At 40.1% G+C, this 22,071-nt stretch overlaps 1 protein-coding gene across 4 annotated transcripts in view; it reads right to left on the minus strand.

Annotated features, from left to right (window-relative positions):
* Window positions 1-22,071, minus strand: part of zmat4a (zinc finger, matrin-type 4a) — a 106,228-nt gene that overhangs the window by 61,812 nt on the left and 22,345 nt on the right. For all 4 annotated transcript variants that reach the window (XM_054772744.1, XM_054772743.1, XM_054772745.1 and 1 more), the window contains exon 3: window positions 3,712-3,801. In XM_054772744.1, the coding sequence (XP_054628719.1) occupies window positions 3,712-3,801 (90 nt within the window). The remainder of the gene's footprint in view (window positions 1-3,711; window positions 3,802-22,071) is intronic.

Below are 22,071 nucleotides of genomic sequence, written 5' to 3' on the forward strand. Positions count from 1 at the left end.
GCAAACTGCACAGGGTCAAGTGTGTGGTGGGTCTGTGGCCTCAGGTGACAGAGCAGCAGCCGTTCCATGGTCTTCATCACCTGCGATGTCACGGCTACTGGCCTGGCATCATTCAGCTCACCAGGATGTGGTCTCTTTGGGACTGGAACCCTCCCCAACCCCAAGCTCAGGATGAAGATGCGCCATAGAGTGTCTCCCAGCTCCCACGCGCAGGCCTTCAGTAGTCGAGGTGACACTCCATCCGGACCTGCTGCTTTGCTGGGGCGCAGCCTCCTTAGCGCCGCACTTACTTGAGCTGCTGTTATTTTGGGTTGTGGCTGGTGACTTTCACCATGCTGGTGACTTGTGTGGGGGCTGCTTTGTGTGGGATGGGCTGGTCAAATCTGTTACAAAACTGATTTGCCCTTCTCACACCCCCTCAATGTGGGCACCTCTCTTTGAGCTACAGTCCGTGATGGTCTTCATTTCCTTGCCACACCTCCTTCATGTCATTGTTCTGCATCTTCTCTTCTATTTTCCTTCCGTGCTGCTCCTTTGCTGCCCTGAGCTGGAGTCTTAGTTGCTTCTGTACCCGCTTAAGTGCTTGTGTGTCACCGTCTCTGAAGGTATTCTTCTTCAGGTTCAGAAGGTCTTTGATGTCACTTGTTATCCAGGGCTTGTTGTTAGCAAAGCAGCTACAGTCCTTACTGAAGTTGATGTAGTCTGTGGTGCAAGCGACCATTTCTTCCATATTGTCACTGTGGGGGTCCTTACCATTGACAGTAGCGATGGCATAGTTCACAGTCTGATTGGCTTCTGGCTGACCTGTTCTTGCGATACAGCTTTTCTCCAAGCGAGTAATCTTCACCACTAATTAATGATATGTAAGTGATCCCTGAACAGACGGAATCGAAGTCACGGTCTAGCCAATCACAGCACACAACTATGGTGCGTTCAAGGAAAGCCAAACAAAATGTGACGCTTGACGAAAAAAAACATATGTAAAAATGGTGGGCTTTTACATTTTACCTGTATTATCACATATTTGTACTTAGGAAGAATGAGATTTGGATTGTGGTCTTGATTATTTAGTGCACTCTTGACTTTTAATGTATTTATGTTTAAAAAGATGGCAAGTGTTTTGGATACATTTGCTTAGCTTGACTTCTAAACGTGGGTAGTGAGTTAATGACAGGGTAAGGCTGGTCAATAACCCGTGGACTTTTACAATCTACCAGTGGAACCATCACCCCAACTTAACCACTATGGTTAAGTATTTAAATGATACTGTTCAAAATTTCAGTTTAATCTCAGTTCACCCTTTTGCTTGAGTTTATTATCCCTTGTGTTTGACCTAAAGTTTTTACATTAACATTTCTGCCTCAGAATAATTACACTCATTTACATGATCCAAATACATAATGGATGGCATGTCACCGATCATTACTGCAGATAGTTAACTCGGAGGAACGCAAAAGCAGGCACACAGGAACACTCTGTTGAGCCCAGCAAACACCCAACTCCCTTTGGGGAAGATACCATGCCCAAAGTTGATGACATTTAAACAGCAATAATGGTCAGAGGAGTGGTCGCATGGTAGCCTACTGGTTAACATGAAGACCTGGGTTCGAATCTCCGTTTGGGCATCTCTGTGTGGAGTTTGCATCTTCTCCCCATGTGTGCGTGGGTTTTCTCCCAAAAATATGCATGTTAGGTTAACTAGCGACTCTAAATTGTCCATAGGTATGAATGTGAGTGTGAATGATTGTTTGTCTATATGTGCCCTGCAATTGGCTGGTGACCAGTCCAAAGTCAGTTGGGATAGGCTCCAGTATACCCCCGTAACTCTAATGAGGATAAGCGGCATAGAACATTAATGGTTGGATTTGTCAGAGGAGTTCTTCTATTAGCTTCAAACTACAGAACTTCTTAGTCAAGGCCATTGAATTCCTGGTGAAATTCCATACCACGGGGCAGGAATAGGACAAAAGCATTAAATTGGTTTGTACCTATTCATCCGTTCGTCAGCACATGTATTTAACCAGATTAATTATAGTTTTTAAATTAATTGATTAACCACTATTAGCAACTACGTCTGAAATATGCCCATTTTTACTGTATTTAATTAGCAGAAAGATAAATGACAGGACAGAATTATACATATATTTGTATGTATTTGCAGCTCCAAATGAACTGAATATGCCAATCAAGCTAAAAGACACTACATACAATAGTAGCAGAACATTTGAATCAGACTTTAAACCGTTTTATTACGAGCACTGGGGGGTTGCGCTCAAAGACATCATGTAATTTAAAATTTACTTCTTTTCATTCTATTTTCCAGCATACTTAAATGTAGCAAAGTGTACATCCATATTAAGAGTTACGAAGTAAGTGATAACAATATCCACTTCATGTTTTTCTTTATCTTCCTGATTATTTATGTAAACACACACACACACACACACACACACACACACACACACACATTATGTAGCTTTTTTTTGTGATGTTCGGAGTGTCCCTGAATGCATCTCACGCTTTTGTAATGAGAATGAGGATGTGTCATTCCCAGGATGAACTGACTAGGGACGTGTGTGCGTTGGAGACACATACAGTATACGGTGTTGGAGTTGTACTGCTGTTGATGTGTTCAGGTCAGAGCGTCTGACTCAGAGTGACTGTGTGGGGACGCTGTGCTGTGCTTCCGTCTGCCGTCATAACAGAGAAGCGTGCTTGTTCTGGTGCACGTGCGGTAATGACACTAAAAAAATGTACCTAATTAATTAAATAAATTAGTTACCGCCATTAAATACTCAATCTATTTCTCCAGAATGCATGAAGGTATCAACTTTTAACTATAAACTACTCAATCCTAAAAAAGACGGGAAAGAAGGTTGATGGAAAAAAAAGTTGTATTTGCACACTGAGAAATGAGTAAGAGTATACTGTATATACAATATATTGAAATACAAAGTAATAATACAGAAATACAAAATAATAATACAAAAAACAAATAGTAATAATAATAATACGGTGGAACCTCTGAGTTTGTACTCACTGGGTTTTCACAGGATTTAGTTTCAACAAAAATAATGTCTCGGTTATTGTACACTGTCTTGGTTATCGTATGGCCAAACAGTGCGGTATAGAGAACCCAAACAAAACATCCACGTGTTGCTGACTCAGTCTCTGTCAAGAATGGATCATGGCTGTTTTAGAGTTGGGGCACTATAGACAGATTCCGGCAAATGAATCATTTAATCATCTTTATTATCGTGTGGGGGTGGTTTGTTTGTTAGAATGCACAGAGAATCTCCTTAATTTGAATGTCGGCAGCCGTAAAATGATATAAAAAACTCTGATTTTTGTCATGATTGCCTGTCAAACATGGTATGCGTCTCTAACATGTAAATGTGAGACGTACTCAAATGTCACCTCATGTGCATGTTTGAAATGAACCAACCAAACAAACAAACAAAGGTAGTAGAGAGAGCTGGGTGTGATGGTCGCGTCTACCTACTAAACAAAGCTCTATCACGTCCATTATGGAGCCGTGTGGGCCCCAGCTTGTCAGCTATTCTGACAGTGAGGGCAGATCTTAAAAAACCATGAACACTAAAAGTCTTCATGTGAATCTGGAAACTGACATGAGACATGTGTTTCTCTGTCAGTACAGACCAAGCGGGGATATACGATGGACTATGGATGTATATTTCATAAATAACTCACATTGTCTGTTCTGAGCTTCTTGGCAGGGCAGCCTCCATCCACAGGATGTAGCATGTAATACAGCCGTACTTTATTGGCGTGTTTCCGACTCTGGAAGAAAGACAAGAAAACATGTTACGATAATACAAGGTGACCTTATGTCTGTCTTTAATGATTTACAATGCGTGTTCTACACTGCGTACATTTTTATGCGTACATCGATATGTTGGTCATGCCTCACTTCATTTCACCTTGCCACTTGCTGTTATGTTACACCGGAGGCCACACAATTAGTGGGTGTGTTACAATGGAACAGTCATGCCTTCTTGCCCCTGGCTCCACAAAGGTTGTTTAATCAGGCGTGTAAAAGAATTAAGTAAATGTTCTTAAAAGGTAAATTAATAGTATTGAAGTGAGTGTCTTTATTATAAACAATGCAGCAGGTTTTGTTTTTGTTTTTGTTTTGTTTAAATGGAACATCCTGACAAAGTAAAAAAGCCTTGAAGAAATAAAGAAATTTAAACAGTACTTGTATGCATTTACAATAAAATGAGCTGGAGACAGCCGACTGTAAGTGGCAGGCAGACTACATCCTGGACTGGTTACCAGTCAATCGCTGGGTGGATACAGATTGAGTTCAAATACAGTAAACTCATCCATCCATCCATCTTGTACCGCTTATTCAAGATCGGGTCGCGGGGGCAGCAGCCTAAGCAGGGAGGCACAACAGCAACATCATAAAACTATTTCCCAAAATTTCCTACACTTCTATGAATATGCTCAGGTCATTGAATCTATCACAAAACGACTGTTCAGGTTATCTTAGAGCAGAGGTCATCAACCACCAAGCCACGCCAAAGTACCGGTCCGTGGGCGGGGCCGAAACATGCCGCAGGAAACTTTCAGGCGCAATGATTAAAATAAACACACTTAAAAAATATTATTCGTAAATAACGAATAACTACATCAAATTTTTTAGGAATGACAGCAGAGTATGTCCACCATAAACAAGAACCTCAGGTAATACACCACCCGGAACATCTTGAAAAAGAAGGTGAGAAAAACTATTGAATTTAAGAAAGCATGGCAAAGCTGCCATCTGTGTGGATCTTTCCTCACTTCCTCCCTCGCCGGTCCTAGCCAACACCCAGGGTGTTCAATCAAGTTAAAGTGAAGTCACATGTTCATTTATCCCTTTCATTCGTCATGTGCATGCATTGTGCGTAGTTTTGTGTGTATAAAGCTATAATTGTTCGATATTAAAAGTATTTTGTGTGAACATTATTGGGTGTCTGGAATCGGTTAATTGGATTAACATTATTTGTTATGGGAAAAATGGTTCTGGTTTTGGACGGTCCCTTTAGAACGGATTAATAAGGAAACATTACCGTAATTTCATTATTGCATTATAGGGAACAATTTGTTTGGAAATGCATAAAAATCAGGTCGACCAGCAGCATTCTAGAGCTTGGCTCCTCTTCCCCACCCTAAGATGCTTTTTGTCTAATTAACATCCTGTTACAGCTATGTGTTGTAAAATATTATATATAACTCCAAATATTGTGGAATAGACACATTTCCATTAGTTGTTGCCATTTGATGCTTTTGATTACACAACTGGGACATTTGCATCTCATGTCAGCTGATCTGCAAGGGAGTGGTCTCATTAAAGAAGTGATCGCTCAAATAAATGTTCTTACTCTGACTTGCTGCCTGAAACGGGACTGAATTAATTAGAGCTCAGTTCAATGACAGTGCAGCAGGTGTCTTCTTACAAGCTCCGCATTGATCGCCGAGGGTCTGATATTGGAGCCATGTCAGGGGAAATAATTGAGAGGCCAGATGAGTTTATCTGAAAATGAATCAGCTTTACAAGAAACACTGGGCCTCATTCACGAACAACTTCTCAAAAGTCTTCTTAAGAAGTGTACTTAAGAAGGCGCGGGTTGGAAACTGCGCCATATTCACGACCCGTTCTTAAGTAGGGATAATCGTTTGCACCGGTGTTCTTAGGTTGATGAATGCCAACTGCGATGCACGTGCATGTAAGGCCTAATTTGCATAGGTCACTGCCTATTATTTCCTATATAAGGTCAAAAATGTGCCGTGCGCAACAGGCAGCTGGAGGCGGAGATGGCAACGCGCAAGGGCAAGACTGAGGAGCAGCTGGACAACAAACAAAAGAAAAACTTCAATTCTACTGAAATAGAGGTGCTTTTACAAGGAGTGACCGAACACAAGACCACCTTATTTTCACGTGTATCCACCGGTCATCAGGCCATCCAAAAAGAGTCGGCATGGAGCACCATTGCAGGAAACATAAATGCCGTTTCCACTGAGAAACGCACCACCGCAGAGGTTAAAAAGAAGTGTTTTGACTTAAAATAGACTAAAAAAAAAAGATTGGACTGCACCGGAGAGCTCTGGAGGAAACGGGAGGCGGGCCATCAATCAGAAACCAAACCATTTCGGAAACATGATGGAAAAATAAAGTCAAAATACATAGTTTGTGTGTGACAATTTATTTTTTCTGTGGTTACATTTGATTAGACGCCGCCTAATTAATACAGCAGCCCCGTGCTCTGGCTCAAGACGTGGCTGGGGGCGCATGTCGTTATCTGGGGGTGCTACGTGCCCAATAGACACACCACGTTTCATTGCGATGTTATTCTGATGATCCTGCACACCTGCAGGAACAGAGAGGGAAGCCTGAAGCCTGAAGCGGGACATCAAATATTCGTGGCTTTCAGCAAATAAATCTAATGGTCCCTTTACATTCTCTCTCTGCGCAGCGCACGTCCAGCCAGCCTTTTTTTTTTGATGAATTGCGATTTGAATATATATTTATCCATGGAGTATATTTTTGTTGTTTTGATGATAAATAATTGTTGGGATATTTTATTTGCACTACATCTTTTGGGATCAGGTTGCAAAATCCATCATGAGGGCGATTGCGCATTGAAAGTGCAAGCTTTGCTTGTGCGTAAGAGTCCTCCTGAGCGTTCGTAGAATTTGTTCTTAGATCTAAGAACTGTGAGTTGAGAACACGTTTCGTGAATGCCAAAAATCTTCATAAGAAGGCTTTAAGAACACATTTGTGCGTAAGAACGTTTCGTGAATGAGGCCCACTGATTGTTGATTTGTTTGTTGAGATGCGCTACAGACTGATAAGGATGAGCTAAAGTGAGAGAAAGACAGCAGGATTTAGTGAGTTTTAGAGTTATGCTATTGTCATTCGACCGTAAAGAAGAAAGCACAGATGAGGAAACTTTCATTTGCAGATTTCTGTTCTCAAGGACTGAGGTAAGGATGCAGTTTACTGATAAGTCTGACCTAGATCTGCTTGAATTTGGGGAACGAGGACAGCGAGGAGGCAGCGAAACAAAAGGATTTGATTTGACAGCACCCACTGGATCCACCAATACTCAGAACAATGGGAAAGTCTAAAAACCTAAAGGAGAACTGAATATTTTCACAAGTTGGGAAAGTCTTTTGGAGCCATTTCTAAATAAGTTCAGATTCCAAGATTGTTGGTTCAAACACTTGTACGTAAGTACATACGCACAGGTTAGCCTCTTTTTGGTCACAAATTTTCCAGTTAGCGTACCACATGGCGCGATCTTGTCATGTTATTAATACACTGCGTGAGTCCAACTTTGTTCTTAATGTAGTTTTTATCACAAATCGTCCTTGTTAGCAGCTTGCTGATACAGTGGAACTTTGGTTTACGTCTGCTTTTGCATTTGCTTTTTGGTTTGGTTTGTTGCCACATCGTGTCTTTGGTTAGAATTAGAGTAAGGTTACTTCATAGAAGATGTGATTCTTGGCGACTATTCCCACAGCATTTCTCCCTTTCATTCATCATTTCTATGTATGTCTATGTGTTAAATGCATTTTGAATTGTTTGCAGCATGTACTGTAAAACTATAATTGTAAAACTATCAAGAAAAGAGATTTGTGTTAACATTGTTGGGTGTTCAGTACGTTTCTGTTCGAGTTGGACCTTCTGGAACTAATTGATGACGCTAACCAAGATTCCAGTGTACACGTTCTTTGGATGTTCACTACTCTGGAAGATCTGGAAGAAGTCCCCACTGCCAGTGTAATACTTTGCTCATGAGTTGATGGGTTTTCCAGAAAAATTATCAGTTGACTGTCAGCCCTGTGACGATTGGGACAATTTGTTGTGGATTATATTCCATTTTGGGGAAAGTATTACTTATTTTATTTATATTACTGAAGGATTTGAAATTACTACTCTGTTCAACTTGCATGGTACAAAATCCCATACAAAGAAAAAACATTGTTTTCGCACAAAATGTGTATGTTTTCCTTTTTAAGTCTTGGTTCGGGCACCGTTTAAGCAATGAAACCATTTCAAAAGTGCAGATTTGGCACCGGTATCAGATAATATCTAAACCAGCGATTCTCTACAGGTGGGTCTTGGTTCTGTTTTCAGTGGGTTGCGGGTCTTTTTCTGCGCAAAAAACAAAAAGGTAATGACCCGATGTCCATGAATGCATGTCTGTGCTAGTCGCTTGCTATGCTGCCACGAGATGCATGCTGTAGTGTTGCTATCGGGGAAATCAATGATTACAAATGTTTAAAAATATAAGAGCAATATATTTGGTTACAGTGGTGGACTCTGTCATCAATGTGGAAGATCGAGGAAGTACACAGAGTATATATAGCAGTTGCAGCGCCACTCTAGTGAAACCTAAGCCTGTGTGCCTAGAAAGTGAAAATTAAGTTTGTGGAGAAGCTTGTGTGAGTGAGAACAATAGATCTATTGTGTGTCTCCGATTGTGCTAGGTGTGTGTATCATGGAGGGTGAGTATGTGTATTGCAAAGGCCTCTATGAGAAGCAATTAGACTGACAATGCACTGAACGATTAGACTGTATAATATCTAACAGTTCCTAGGCAGCCACGTAACCATTGCAAATAGTCCATTTAAATATAAACTGTTTGAGAAGTTTAAGTTGAAAAATTCCCGCAATTTGGGGTGACTGCTTGTCATTGAGGTGTGATGGTGGGTCCTCTTAGCCAAACCAGTGGAAAACCACTGATCTAAATGATACCAAACCCTAAACACCATTGATACATTGATAGAACCATTTATTTGAAGGTTTGCCAACAGAGTTGGCTGTCCATTCTTGCTACTTAGCATATGCTGACCAAACTAGACCAAAACAAATGTGAAACCGTGTCTGCTTGCTCGTGCTGCTTTCTTCATGTCTTTGTGCTAACAGTGCAACACTAACCCACTGCTGCATGTGCCACTGTAAGATGGTGTGTCAATCACAGACATTGAATGGCAAGCCAAATGGAAGCTAATTTGCTGATAGGATTGTATAAATGTAAATGAGTTTATTTCCTTGAGGAGGAGGTCGTAATTTAAATGTCAAATAAAACCAACCTGAAGACGCATACCTCATCCAAAAATGACGTTAACTGCCTCCAATTTGCCACATATCGAAAATTGCCTTTGAGTAATGTTGACACATGCATATTTATTCATCAATTGTGTATTTTCAGTAACTTTTACCATAGTGACATGCCAACAGATTTGTTAAAACAGCAAAAGTGTCTGAAAAAGGCATATGCTGTCCAGAATCTTTATCAGTAAGCATACGTAGCAAGACTTAACAGCATCAACAAATTGGGAAACCAATGAGTGTTAATGCCAGCTAAAATGTAGGATCTCTGATATTCTGCTACACAATAGTAGTGCTTGGAAATCATCCCTCTCAGTTTGACAATTGCTTGATGATAGAATAGGACAGCACAGATTTGGCCCTATACCCAATCTATAATTGCCTATTGAACTATGTATTACAGAACTACTTATACACACTAAATGAGAAATAATGGAGGGCTAATAGAAGTAGCTCCCTCTCAGCTCCAATTGGAATTGACTTGTCCATATGCCAAAATATATCGGCGACAGTGGGAGACAGTAATAACCTTACTATTAGGCTCTTTCTAAATAACACCACATGTTTATGTGGATGATTATAAGTAGTAATGGTAATGGTATTTGTTTTACATTGACGAACAATACATTTACATTTACACAGTTCAACATTTTTTTTAAATGAGTGGAAAGAAGCAGAGCTTATTATTCTTACCCCTTTTCCATATATCAGCAATTACTGAGCGTTTGTTCATTTCCTGTGTTTAAGTCTGTCAAAAGACACTCAAGGTGATTTGAATCAGGTGATAAGCATGTGGAGGTATGGAGACAAGAGGTCTCTAGCCTCAAGCAGATAGTCAACGCAAGTCAGACATTAATGTGTATCTTAGCAGAAATACATACAGTAGCTATGTTAGTTCAAAATTATAATTGATATTAGTAAAATCAAAATTGATGCAAAACATTTGCGCAATAACAAACCATATTTTCCTGACAAAGTTTTTCCATTGTCTAACAGGGACAGAAAAGAATGAAGACCTTGTAACAATAACAAGCAATGCAGTGATGAAGGGAAAACAAGTGTAAATCCAAATAAATTATTAATTTAAAAAAAGATAATAAATACAACTAATTAAATAATCCAAAAATAAAAATTATGTAAATAAATGGAAAATAAAATATTTTTATGAAAACTTGCATCGATAATTTTGTGTACATAAGGAAGAGCATCGTTCAAGAATGGTGTCAGCCCCATACTATATATCCCTCATCCCCATATATGTCCCTAGCTACACAATAAAAGAAGTCTTTCTTTTATTCCCTCAGCCAAGTGTGTGTGTGTACTTAACCTGTAATTGTGTAGATTTTAACTGTAATATTCTCTTATCAAAACAGAGCAATGACAATGTTGCTATCCTTAACCAGGAGGGTTCACTTCTTTGACTAAGCGCAGCATACTGAAAAATTTAAAGATCTTGGGGCCATTTTGATATTTTAAATATTTTAAACATACTAAAACCAACCCATGTAGATATGCTAAAAAATCATATACTGTAAATTCAAAGAAAAACAGCCTTCATCTGAGCTATGCATTATACAGTCATGGAAAAAATATTTGTTTCTTCCGTTTATTGATCCATTTTAATGCCTGGCCTGGTACAACTAAATGGTAAGCGATCTTTCACTTGTATAGCGCTTTTCCACCTCCAAGGCACTCAAAGTGCTTTGACACAGCTAGCACATTTACCTACTGCAGTTCAGTATCTTGCCCAAAGACACTTCGACACGATCACAGGAGGATGGAGGATTGAACACGCAACCTTCAGGGTGGGAGACAACCACTCCACCACCTGAGCCATGCCACACCTTAGGGAACGTTTGTTTGGACAAATATAATGATGATAACAAATATAGCTCTTAGTAGTTTAATTTAAGAGCTGTTATCTAGCTATCTAACTTCCGTGGTTTTCTTGATAATAACCAAAATCACTTAAGTTCTTACATGAATAGCTATAGCATTGTACTGCCGAAAAATGTTACTCTTATAAGCTATTTTTGTTGTCATCATTATGTTTATCCAAACAAAGGTACCTTTAGTTGTATCAGGCATTAAAATGCACAAGAAACTGAGGAAACAAGGGTGCTCTTATCATTTTTTCCATGACTGTAGGTGACAAAGCATATTTGTGTTATTAGTAGCAACACGTTTAGGCATGGTGTGTGACCCCAAGATGCAGAGTGAGTGCAGGTAAAAGGTCTTTAGTTAGGGAAAAAATAGAAAAGTACAAAAGTACAGTGGAACCTTGGTTAGCATACGCACCGGTTAGCATGTTTTTCAGTTAAGGTAAAAAAAATAAGGCAAAATTTTGCCACTAATTTAAAAAATGTTGCCTCGCTTTGCATACATTTATGAGTGTACAATATGGCTCGCATCTTGTCGTGTTATTAATACACCGCGTGAGTTCAACTGTGTTCTTAATGTCCATCCATCCATCCATTTTCTATATCTTAATGTATTTATCACAAAACCTCCTTGTTAGCAGCCGACTGCTAATACAGTCGTCCCTCACCACTTTGCAGTTCAAATTTTGCTGGTTCACTCTATCACTGTTTTTTTGGTTTGTATTATCTCACAGCAGGCCCAACAATCCAAAATAAAAATCAAGGCTCCCGTTTCAGTCGTAACTCAAGGCAAGCTGAAACTCAACTCTGAAAGCCCAACGGCAATTCCTGTCCTCCCGCCATTTGAGCCCTCTAGGGAACATAAACGAGCAAGAGTCTTATTTATGTCTTAAATGACTTGTTTACTCCTATTATGTCTACTATATTGGATAATACAAGTGTAAAGGTGACTATAGGGGTGTTATTTTATGTCTAGAGGGCTCTAATAATGTAAAAAACTGTATTTAGAAGGTCGTAAAAAGGTTTTCTAGGTTCTAACTATGAAAATATTCTATTTATAAATAAGGAATCGTACTTCCTGCAAATTCGCTTAACACAGCCGGGTCTGGAACCAATTAACCGTGATAAACGAGGTATTACTGTACATGGAAACAGGAAGCGGAAGGCAGCTCCGTCGCCTGTCTATAATGTCATCGGGTTACTCTGTTACTCTGCTAGCTAACAGAGTTACACCATAAGTCTCTGCTTTTCTTTTGATCAGTGCTGCAAAATAAACCACAATGGAGCCAAAGAACGTTGCAAGGGCCAGCACTTTGAAAGTTGAAATCCCGAGAAAAAGCTCTCAGCTGCAGAAAGAGAACGCGGAAAGAGCAGGAAGGAGGCATAAATGAGAAAAGGTGGCACGGACAGTGTGGAAGAGGGAATTGTAACTAGAAGACATCGCTTTGGGCATTATGATCACTTTTTAATGGATATTCTCAAGGAAGATCCAAGAGGCTACAGAAATTACAAAGAAATCACAGAATCCTCCCCCCTCGACTTGCTCCAAGATGTGGGGGGAAAAGTTAACCTATTGAGTTGAATGAACACACTTTGATACGCACCGCTTGCATTGCTTAAGTGCATTGACGACTCGTTCACAAAAATTATGCGTGCCACAAATTTGGAACATTTCCAAATTTTCTTTGAGCGCTGGCACGCGGCCCCACACAGTTTAGACATGCTTCACACCTCTTTACGACCAATTTACTCATGGTCACGACATTGGCACGAAAAATTGCGGGGACAAAATAAGTGCAAGCGTAAACCTATCTTAAGAGTGCGTTTGGATTAGAGTCGGACGTTCTGGAACGGATTAATGACAAATGTTGTTTTATGATTCATTAAAAAAATATATATATTCTGTTTCGCACTTTCCCTAATTGTACTTAAAACTAACCGCACCGTGACATTAACACCAAGGAACAATACGTACCAAACTGTGATTATACAGACCAAAAAAATATTGAATTCATATGTATACTGTATATATATTATTGTTATTCTTTTTCCATTTAAATTCACTGAGAAAAATGTTCACAAAGTGGCAGGGTAGCTTGCTGTTGATTATGTTTTCCATTCTCCAGTAAAGGTTCATTACGACAGCGGTTTTCACGCTCTTCAATTATAAGCACATATGATGATGACTCTCATTTCAGAGCTGTAGATAATTTGTGTCAGCAGCAGAAAAGGCTAATATTTCCAGCCCATTAACTCTCAAGCCTACGATGCTGATGGTAGAGGATCGCAGCAGTGTTGACATCATTCATGCCAAATCCAGACAGGAGCATCTATAACCTCTCTTGCACTCTATCCCGTTGCAGCTATTAGGAGACCTCAGAGGGCTAATGATCCATGGGAAATCATCAAAAGGAGATCATGGAAATGAGGGGGTTTTTTTCTGCATCTGCGAGGTTGTACTTGCGACAGACGGCAGCCGTGACCAATGTGGGCTGCAGTGACTCTGCTCAAATTTTGGTCTCGCAGTGCTTACGTAGGTTGTCTCCAAAAACAAGATACTTTGGGCATGAACGTACGATTCTTTGGGAAGCTTTATCAACTTCATTATTTTGAGCGGCTGCGTTCCACCACTTGTGACTGAGTCTTGCAGATACACAAGTCCTCTGTTTTAAAAAGAAAGACTGTGTTTAGACAGGAACAATAATGGCATTGCTTTATAGAGACACATTTTAAAAGTTTTTATTTTCCAAAATACCGTTGCCATATACAGGAGGTCCTCAGTCTACATACAGGTTCCGTTCCTTTGACGATCATGTAAATCGAGTTTTAGTGGAAGAACTTATACCCAAATTATACTTTAATTACCTCTTAAGTCATTCACACTGTACACACAACACATGAATTACATATAAAATACAGTAATAAAAAGATTCATCCCTCGGGATGTCCTTGCACACTGGAAGGGGGAAGGAGGAAGTGTCAATAATGACACCACTAAGCTGCTCCATTTCATAGGAGCTGATCCTTTCACATGCTGCAAGATACCATCTTCATCCTTGATGATGGCCGTGGTATTTCAGCGGCTTGCACCAGGCATGCAGCCAATGTTGAGCTGCATTTCTACACTTTGAGTGTTTTATGCCTCAATGAAAATCGTGTTTTTCTTTCCAAGCTTGACGTTGCATTATGTGCACGTTTAGATGGCTAGAACACATTCACGAGTCCCTTCAAATTTGCTTTTTTTTTCTCTCTCCGGAAAAACATGTCACCATAAGTCAGCAATTATTTATTAAAATGTGAACGTGTGTGCTTCTCCGGGTACTACGGTTTCCTACCACATTCCAAAAATATAAATGTTAGGTTAATTGGTGACTCTAAATTGTCCATAGGTATGAATGTGAGCGTGAATGGTTGTTTGTCTATATGTGCCCTGTGATTGGCTGGCGACCAGTCCAGGGTGTACCCTCCCTCTCGCCCAAAGTCAGCTGGGATAGGCTGCAGCATGCCCCACGACCCCAGTGAGGACAAGCAGCATAGAAGATGGATGGATTTGACATTAACACGACGCCAGGTAGAAATATAATAGTTTAATAAAATATTTTTAAAAAACATTTAACAAAGATGGCTATATATATATACTGGATATATAGAGGCGTCAAACAATACTACTGTATGTATAAAACTGATTTACTGCGACAAAAAATAGTCTGAAGTGAAATTAACAGATGATTACAGGAGCGTCTGCTTACTATTTACACTCCGGGCAGCCATCTTCGAAAGCCAACTCGGGGATTGTGAGGCTTCTCAGACTTTCTGAGTCGTAATTCCGACCTCGAGAGGCGTTCCAGTTGAAACTTCCGACTAGCAACTCAGAAATCCTGACTTCAGAGTACAAATGGAAAGCAGCATTAAACTTGCATTGTGTGAAGAGAGAAGGGGAGGGTTTTGGAGCTGAATCTTGTCTCATAATTACAATACTTTTAATGCAAATGTTGATCGGAGGATCAAATCATAGGAGAATGACAAGCTAGCTGCAGGGAGGGCAAGTCGTGTGTTGAAAATAGACTTTTTATGTGTGTACCAATTATTCGCGGGTTTTCAAGGTAAAAGGTAAAAAAAAAAAAAAGCACAGATTTATTACACGCTGCTTCATAATGCAAAAAGAACAAAATCACATTCACTACTCCAGACTAACCATACCCACTATACCCCTCACCTTACCCCTCCAAAATCATCCCCTTCAGCCCTTGGTGTCATTCTCAACCCTACCCTCTCCTTCCTTCCTCTTGTCAGGCCAATCACAAAAACCTTTGACCAAAACTATCTGCTACAGAAACCCTCATCCATTCCTTCATTACAAAGAGTGCTTGAAGCCTCCTCTGTGGTACCGCTTCCCAAGTTTTCAAACTACAGTAACAAAGGGCCTTCACTGATTTCCAGTCAAAAAAATGTACTTTAAGATGCTCTTCAACACGGCAAGCCTTGAACAATTTGATTCCCTACTTCATCTCTGAGGGTTCTCTCATGTCCAACGGTGCGTAGCTCCAGCTCTTCATGTACACAACTTGTGGTGGCAAGGCTTCTTAAGTTGCTATTCTCGCATTACGGATGTCATCAGTACTGCCCTCATCTCCTTGTTCGGTTCTAAAACACCCACTTTTTCAGATGTTCAGTGTTCCACACATTCTGGTCTTTGTGGCCTTATTTAGCAGGTATTATTAATTGTTTATGCAAGTGCAAAAAAGTCAGAACAAATGTGCGCATTGCAGTTAAATTTAGAATGGGATTTAATGAACCTCATTACCTGCGTTGCGCTTACAAGGTGATGTGTGTTAACTAAGCCTAATACTAGTAGTGAACTGCTGTGGTTCACTAATCCTCTCCTACACCAATCAATAACCGTAATGGTCAAACTGAGTGGTCACGGAAAACGCTGATTAGGTTGTCAATAGCTGTCACACTCCAACACTGCCAATGCCGGATGCTGAAAAGCTAAATAAAATGGAACATACTGACAGAAACATTAAGTTGATAGTTTAGATCAGAATATTGAAATACACTCTAAAATATGATGGGTTATTTTATCAACCCAAAACGCTGGGTTATGAAATGTTTAACCCCGTAATGGCTTATTTAGCGGGGATTTGGGCTATGACACTACAACTGCTGGGTTATTTCACCTACCCAGCTGAGGGGTTATGAAATGTTTCACCCATTTTTGTTATTTGACTGAGCTCAACTCGGTTGACTGAGCACTTTAGTTATTTTTTCAATAGACGTGCCCCACCACAAGTTCTCAGGTTTACGCCATGAAGCTCCATAGCAGCACCAGGAGAATCCTAAATGAGTCATCCTTGTGGCGAGGCTAATCGACAAAAGGTTTGTGCACACTATATGTTACTCACATAGGGCCTCATTCACGAAACGTTCTTACGCACAAATGTGTTCTTAAAGCCTTCTTACGAAGATTTTTGGCATTCACGAAACGTGTTCTCAACTCACAGTTCTTAGATGTAAGAACAAATTCTACGAACGCTCAGGAGGACTCTTACGCACAAGCAAAGCTTGCACTTTCAATGCGCAATCGCCCTCATGATGGATTTTGCAACCTGATCCCAAAAAATGTAGTGCAAATAAAATATCCCAACAATTATTTATCATCAAAACAACAAAAATGTACTCCACGGATAAATATATATTCAAATCCCAATTCATCAAAAAAAGTACCTGGCTGGACGTGCGCTGCGCAGAGAGAGAATGTAAAGGGACCATTAGATTTATTTGCTGAAAGCGACGAATATTTGATGTCCCGCTTCAGGCTTCAGGCTTCAGGCTTCCCTCTCTGTTCCTGCAGGTGTGCAAGATCATCAGAATAACATCGCAATGAAACGTGGTGTGTCTATTGCGCACGCAGCACCCCCAGATAACGACATGCGCCCCCAGCCACGTCTTGAGCCAGAGCACGGGGCTGCTGTATTAATTAGGCAGCGTCTAATCAAATGTAACCACAGAAAAAATAAATTGTCACACACAAACTATGTATTTTGACTTTATTTTTCCATCATGATTGTGTAAATATTTTCTAGAGTTTCCGAAATGGTTTGGTTTCTGATTGATGGCCCGCCTCCCGTTTCCTCCAGATCCCTCCGGTGCAGTATAATCTTTTTTTCTGAGTCTATTTTAAGTCAAAACACTTCTTTTTAACGTCTGCGGTGGTGCGTTTCTCCGTGGAAATGGCATTTATGTTTCCTGCAATGGTGCTCCATGCCGACTCTTTTTGGATGGCCTGATGACCGGTGGATACACTTGAAAATAAGGTGGTCTTGTGTTCGTTTTTCTTTCGTTTGTTGTCCAGCTGCTCCTCAGTCTTGCCCTTGCGCGTTGCCATCTCCGCCTCCAGCTGCCTGTTGCGCACGGCACATTTTTGACCTTATATAGGAAATAATAGGCGGTGACCTATGCAAATTAGGGCTCACATGCACGGGCATCGCAGTTGGCATTCATCAACCTAAGAACACCGGTGCGAACGATTATCCCTACTTAAGAACGTGTCGTGAATGTGGCGCAGTTTCCAACGCACGCCTTCCTAAGTACACTTCTTAAGAAGACTTTTAAGAAGATGTTCGTGAATGAGGCCCATTGTCTGTGTTGCGTTACCTATAAAAGTAGTGTCTTTATATTATGGAGGCTAGCTGGTTGGTTTGGCTAAGAACGTAGCGATAGGTATCTATCTGCTGTCAAGGCAGCACACACGGATGCAGCTTTTCCATTTGGTCTTGGCCATTTACCGAATTAATTAATGAACCTTCTTCATAATGCCTATAGACGTATGGTCATGTTTATTTTGAGTTTGCCAGCTAGCAAGTTCCTTTGCCAGCTCGTTAGTTTGCTACCTACACAAGCATTTGGTCAGTTTAAGGACAACATTTTATTTATTTATTTATTTATTTATTTTTTTGATCATTGCGCCTGAACGTTTTCTGCGGCCCAGTGGGTGGGGACCACTGCCTTGCAGCATGCTTGGGGATATGATTAGCTCTTTTACACATAACTCAAATATGAATTAAATATGGACAAAATGCGATTAATTGTGATTAAAATGTTTTAGCGATTGACAGCTCTATTATATATATACACACAAACACTCATACATGTACATACATATATTTAATATATTTGATATTTTCCAATTCACAAAAGCACCATCCTTTGATAGCTAACGTATAAGAACAGAGCTCGTTTGTGCAAAGAAAGTCATTATATTTGATGATGTCCCATCATGTTACCCTTTGTCATTGAAAGAGCTCTTCTCTTTCTGAGCTTTTTCTCACTTTGCATTATCCTCCAAGTTAATGAAATGCTTTTTGTAAGAGGAAGTGAACAAACAGCACATGAATAGCGCAAATGTTATCACACAGAGTAGCTTTGAAAATATAAAGACAGGCGGAATTGTCAATTTACCAGTGGTGGGCCGTGCATTTGGTAACTTGGCCTCCAGTGGGGACTGAAAGGACTTCATCCACCTCATATTACCACCACTATAATGTCACAATTATACAGTACAAACCATCAACAATATACAAATATGCATTATGACAACAGAGCGAGGCATTCCGCATATTGGGGATGAATACCATTATTACTCGGGACGTCATAAGGCATCCAACTCCATGAGACGAGACAGTGCACAAGATTGGATCCGTGAGAACAAGACGACACGAGATTTTAACATTAATTTTTAAAAAAGTACAATGAAAAAATATGACAGGACAAACGAACTTTTTCATTTAACTGAGTCACAAAACAATGCAGGTATGTTTTGAAATGTTTATTATCCCGCAAATTGACGCTAAACAATAATATTGTCAACATTTTTCGAGACCAAATAAACCACCGTTGATGATATAATAATGTATAAGATATAATAATATATCATAATAATGCAATATTTCTTGTAATGTGTCATCTTTCACTCTGTTGCGGAACTGGCGTTTGTGACATGTATATTCTCACAGACAATTTGTACTGTCTGTCATAGTAGTTATTAGTAGGGGTGTAACAATTCATTTTAATAACGATTCAATTCATATCACGATTCGTGGTCGCCGATATGATTCAAGGACGATATTGGTTCATTTAGAACAATACGATCTGAAACTATTCAGTAACTTTAAGTCGATTCATTACATTTTTAGCCAAACATTCAACCAGTGTGACTGTGAAATAAATACCTGGATACAGGTGAAATTTCCTAAATTCCTGTTGTGTTTTTGTAAGAGAATCTGGTATTATTAAATAATTCTTAAATAAATTGAGCTAAAAATGCAATACAACGTCAGGATGAACAGAAGGTGGTATAGCTTAATATTATTTAGTTTAAATAGTGCAATCCAAACCTGCACTTTGCACCCATAGGTGAGTGGCGTTGTGCAAATTCCTCAGCAAATGAATGTGGTATGGTATCTTTAATTAGGTTTTCATACTTGAAAATGAACATAACTCATGCTTATGTTACACTTACTCAATCACCCAGTCACAGTCAGTCACATCTTTGCCAGTACAAAGTGATGTCAGCTATCCCACATTCTTAATCTCATCACTCCACATTTGTTCTTCCCCACATATATACTTGTCCACAAGTGTTTTAGAATTGTTGGATTGTGTGTTTGAGTTTTTCTTCATTTCCTTGCACCACTAAGTTTCACTTCCATCTCCGGGTCATGTGATTGTTGTTGTTGTTGTTGTTAAGTGGTTGTTGCCTGTTGTTCATAGCAGAGTAAACGGTTCATACCACTTATCTTTGGTTTCTGTCTCATTCTGAATCACATCTCCACATTTGGTGACCCTGGACGTGAGTAATATGTCGACTGACAACGATGACAGCGCGCAGTACCGGTGGAACGATGACACGTGTGCCTTCATTGAGGTCTGCCACCCAGCACTCCTGCACATGCATATATATAAAGAAACCTGTTGTAAATGGAGTAACTCTTCTAAATGTGCATCCCTTTGAAAGGATATTTCATGCCAGTGCAATGTTTTCACTTAATATGCTACATTAGTGTATTCTGTCATGTACTATACATTTTAAGCTCCAACATGTATTGTCAATATGTTTGTTTACACTGCAAGCGATTAAACAATGACGTATTGCGACTTATTAGGTAATAATATTCATGTTAGCATGTCAAAAATGCACTTAGTGTTTTGTGCTTTGTTCAATATCTGCAAAGCAATGTGAAATACACACAAAATCTACACGCTACGGGATGCAAAACTCCACGAGGGCACACATTTTGTCACGCCGGCTTGATGCTAACGAGGCAGCTTACGTCGCTGCTAGCTATGGCGCGACGGTTAAGTTGCAGCACATCTCATGCCTGTGGTTTCAGCATGTCGAGCCCCAGTTCCAACTGTGCAGAGAGTCGCGAAGCATACAAGTGCGTTAAAATATGAGTTACTAGTACAAAAAATGCATACATGTTGGCAGGTCTGCACGAAAACTGAAAGTCCCCCCCGACATGTCACCACATTAAAAACAGAATAAAAAAAACAAAAACATAAAAAAGCAACTTTGCATCTGTTTTTAATTCACTTTTTCCTCTCATCACCAGCATGACCCCATCATGTCATAACGCATCAAAAAGAGAATCCAAAAGTTCCTTATTGCCAGGAGGCAAAAGGCCAGGTCCTGTGTTTAGCATCCACCGCACAATAACAAAATGAATATTTGATTTGAAATGTTACAGCCACTTCCTGTCTTAAGAGAACAAAGCAGTTCAGTGGACATTCTATACTACTTTAAATAGAAGTGAGCACATCACCCCATAGGAAACAACATTTGCAAAAAAGCTGACTCAGAGTCAAGCGAACTGTGAAGAGTGGGAAGCTGACAAGCTAAAATGACCAAATCTGTGTTTCCCTTCTCGCTCATCCATTTTTTACATTTTAGCATCTACATTAATGATCATCAACTCTTTCAATTGTTAATGGTTTAATATTTTCTTGCGTACATACTTGGTGCACCACAATCACATGGTCTTACACATATCCTCCTCGCATCACTGTCCATATCCGATACCCTTCCCACTCACTCTTTTGCCTCAAGCTGACAGCTGAGTGAGAGGCAACAGCTGTAGACAAACTAACTTCACAAGACTGAAGCAAAATGGAGGAAACCACCTGGCTGCTTCACTTGGCGTCATTGCAGATCAGTGGTGGATTGAATAGTTTGCGCATTTGCTGAAGGAGGAGATAACAAAAACAAACAAACCACAGCGGATAACCTTTAGTAAAAGAAAACAACCACCACGACAGTCAGGTTCAAATGTAGAGCAAATCCATCACAACTATATTATATAATGAGAAGATACACCAGCTGAGGTTGAAAGAACAAACAACCGGATGTTATAAATCTGTGTAAGACAGCACAATCTTTAGCTGATGTTAATTCCCATTCTTCATATGAATAAATCCTGGTTCCAACACAAAATTGATCCGCTTTCTGTAATCGCAAATACTTGTGTTTTTGGTACTCTATTCAGACAACAACAACAAAAAAAACTTTGGGAGCACTAGTGATGGGAAACTTGATTCCTTTTACTGACACGAGTTGTTATGAGTCACGCAAGAAACTAGCACTTGTGCATTAAGTTGCACCCACCAGAGACTTCCTGCATCATTCCTGTTCCTAAAAAGGGCCGACCAGGCGTGTTGAACCACCGCAGGCCAGTGGCGCTGACTTCCCATGTCAGTTAAGAAGCTGGAGTGACTGGTCCGTCACATCATGCGACCCCAGATGCAGAGTATAGGCGACCATCTACGGTTCGCCTACCAATGAAAGGTGAGGGTTGAGGATGCTGTACTGGTGCGCCACAGGGCATGGTGCTTTCACCCCTCCTCTTCACCCTCTACCCCACTGACTTAAACTAAAACTCTGATACATTCAGAAATTCCCAGACGACAATGCAATTGTGGCATGTATACAGAAGGGCGATGGTGTTGTAGAAGAGCCTGAAGAAGGACTTTTTGTGGTGTGGTGTCAGCGGAGTGAACTCCAGCTAA

This window comes from Dunckerocampus dactyliophorus, chromosome 4 (genome assembly GCF_027744805.1).
Source record: "Dunckerocampus dactyliophorus isolate RoL2022-P2 chromosome 4, RoL_Ddac_1.1, whole genome shotgun sequence".
Lineage (NCBI taxonomy): Eukaryota > Metazoa > Chordata > Actinopteri > Syngnathiformes > Syngnathidae > Dunckerocampus > Dunckerocampus dactyliophorus.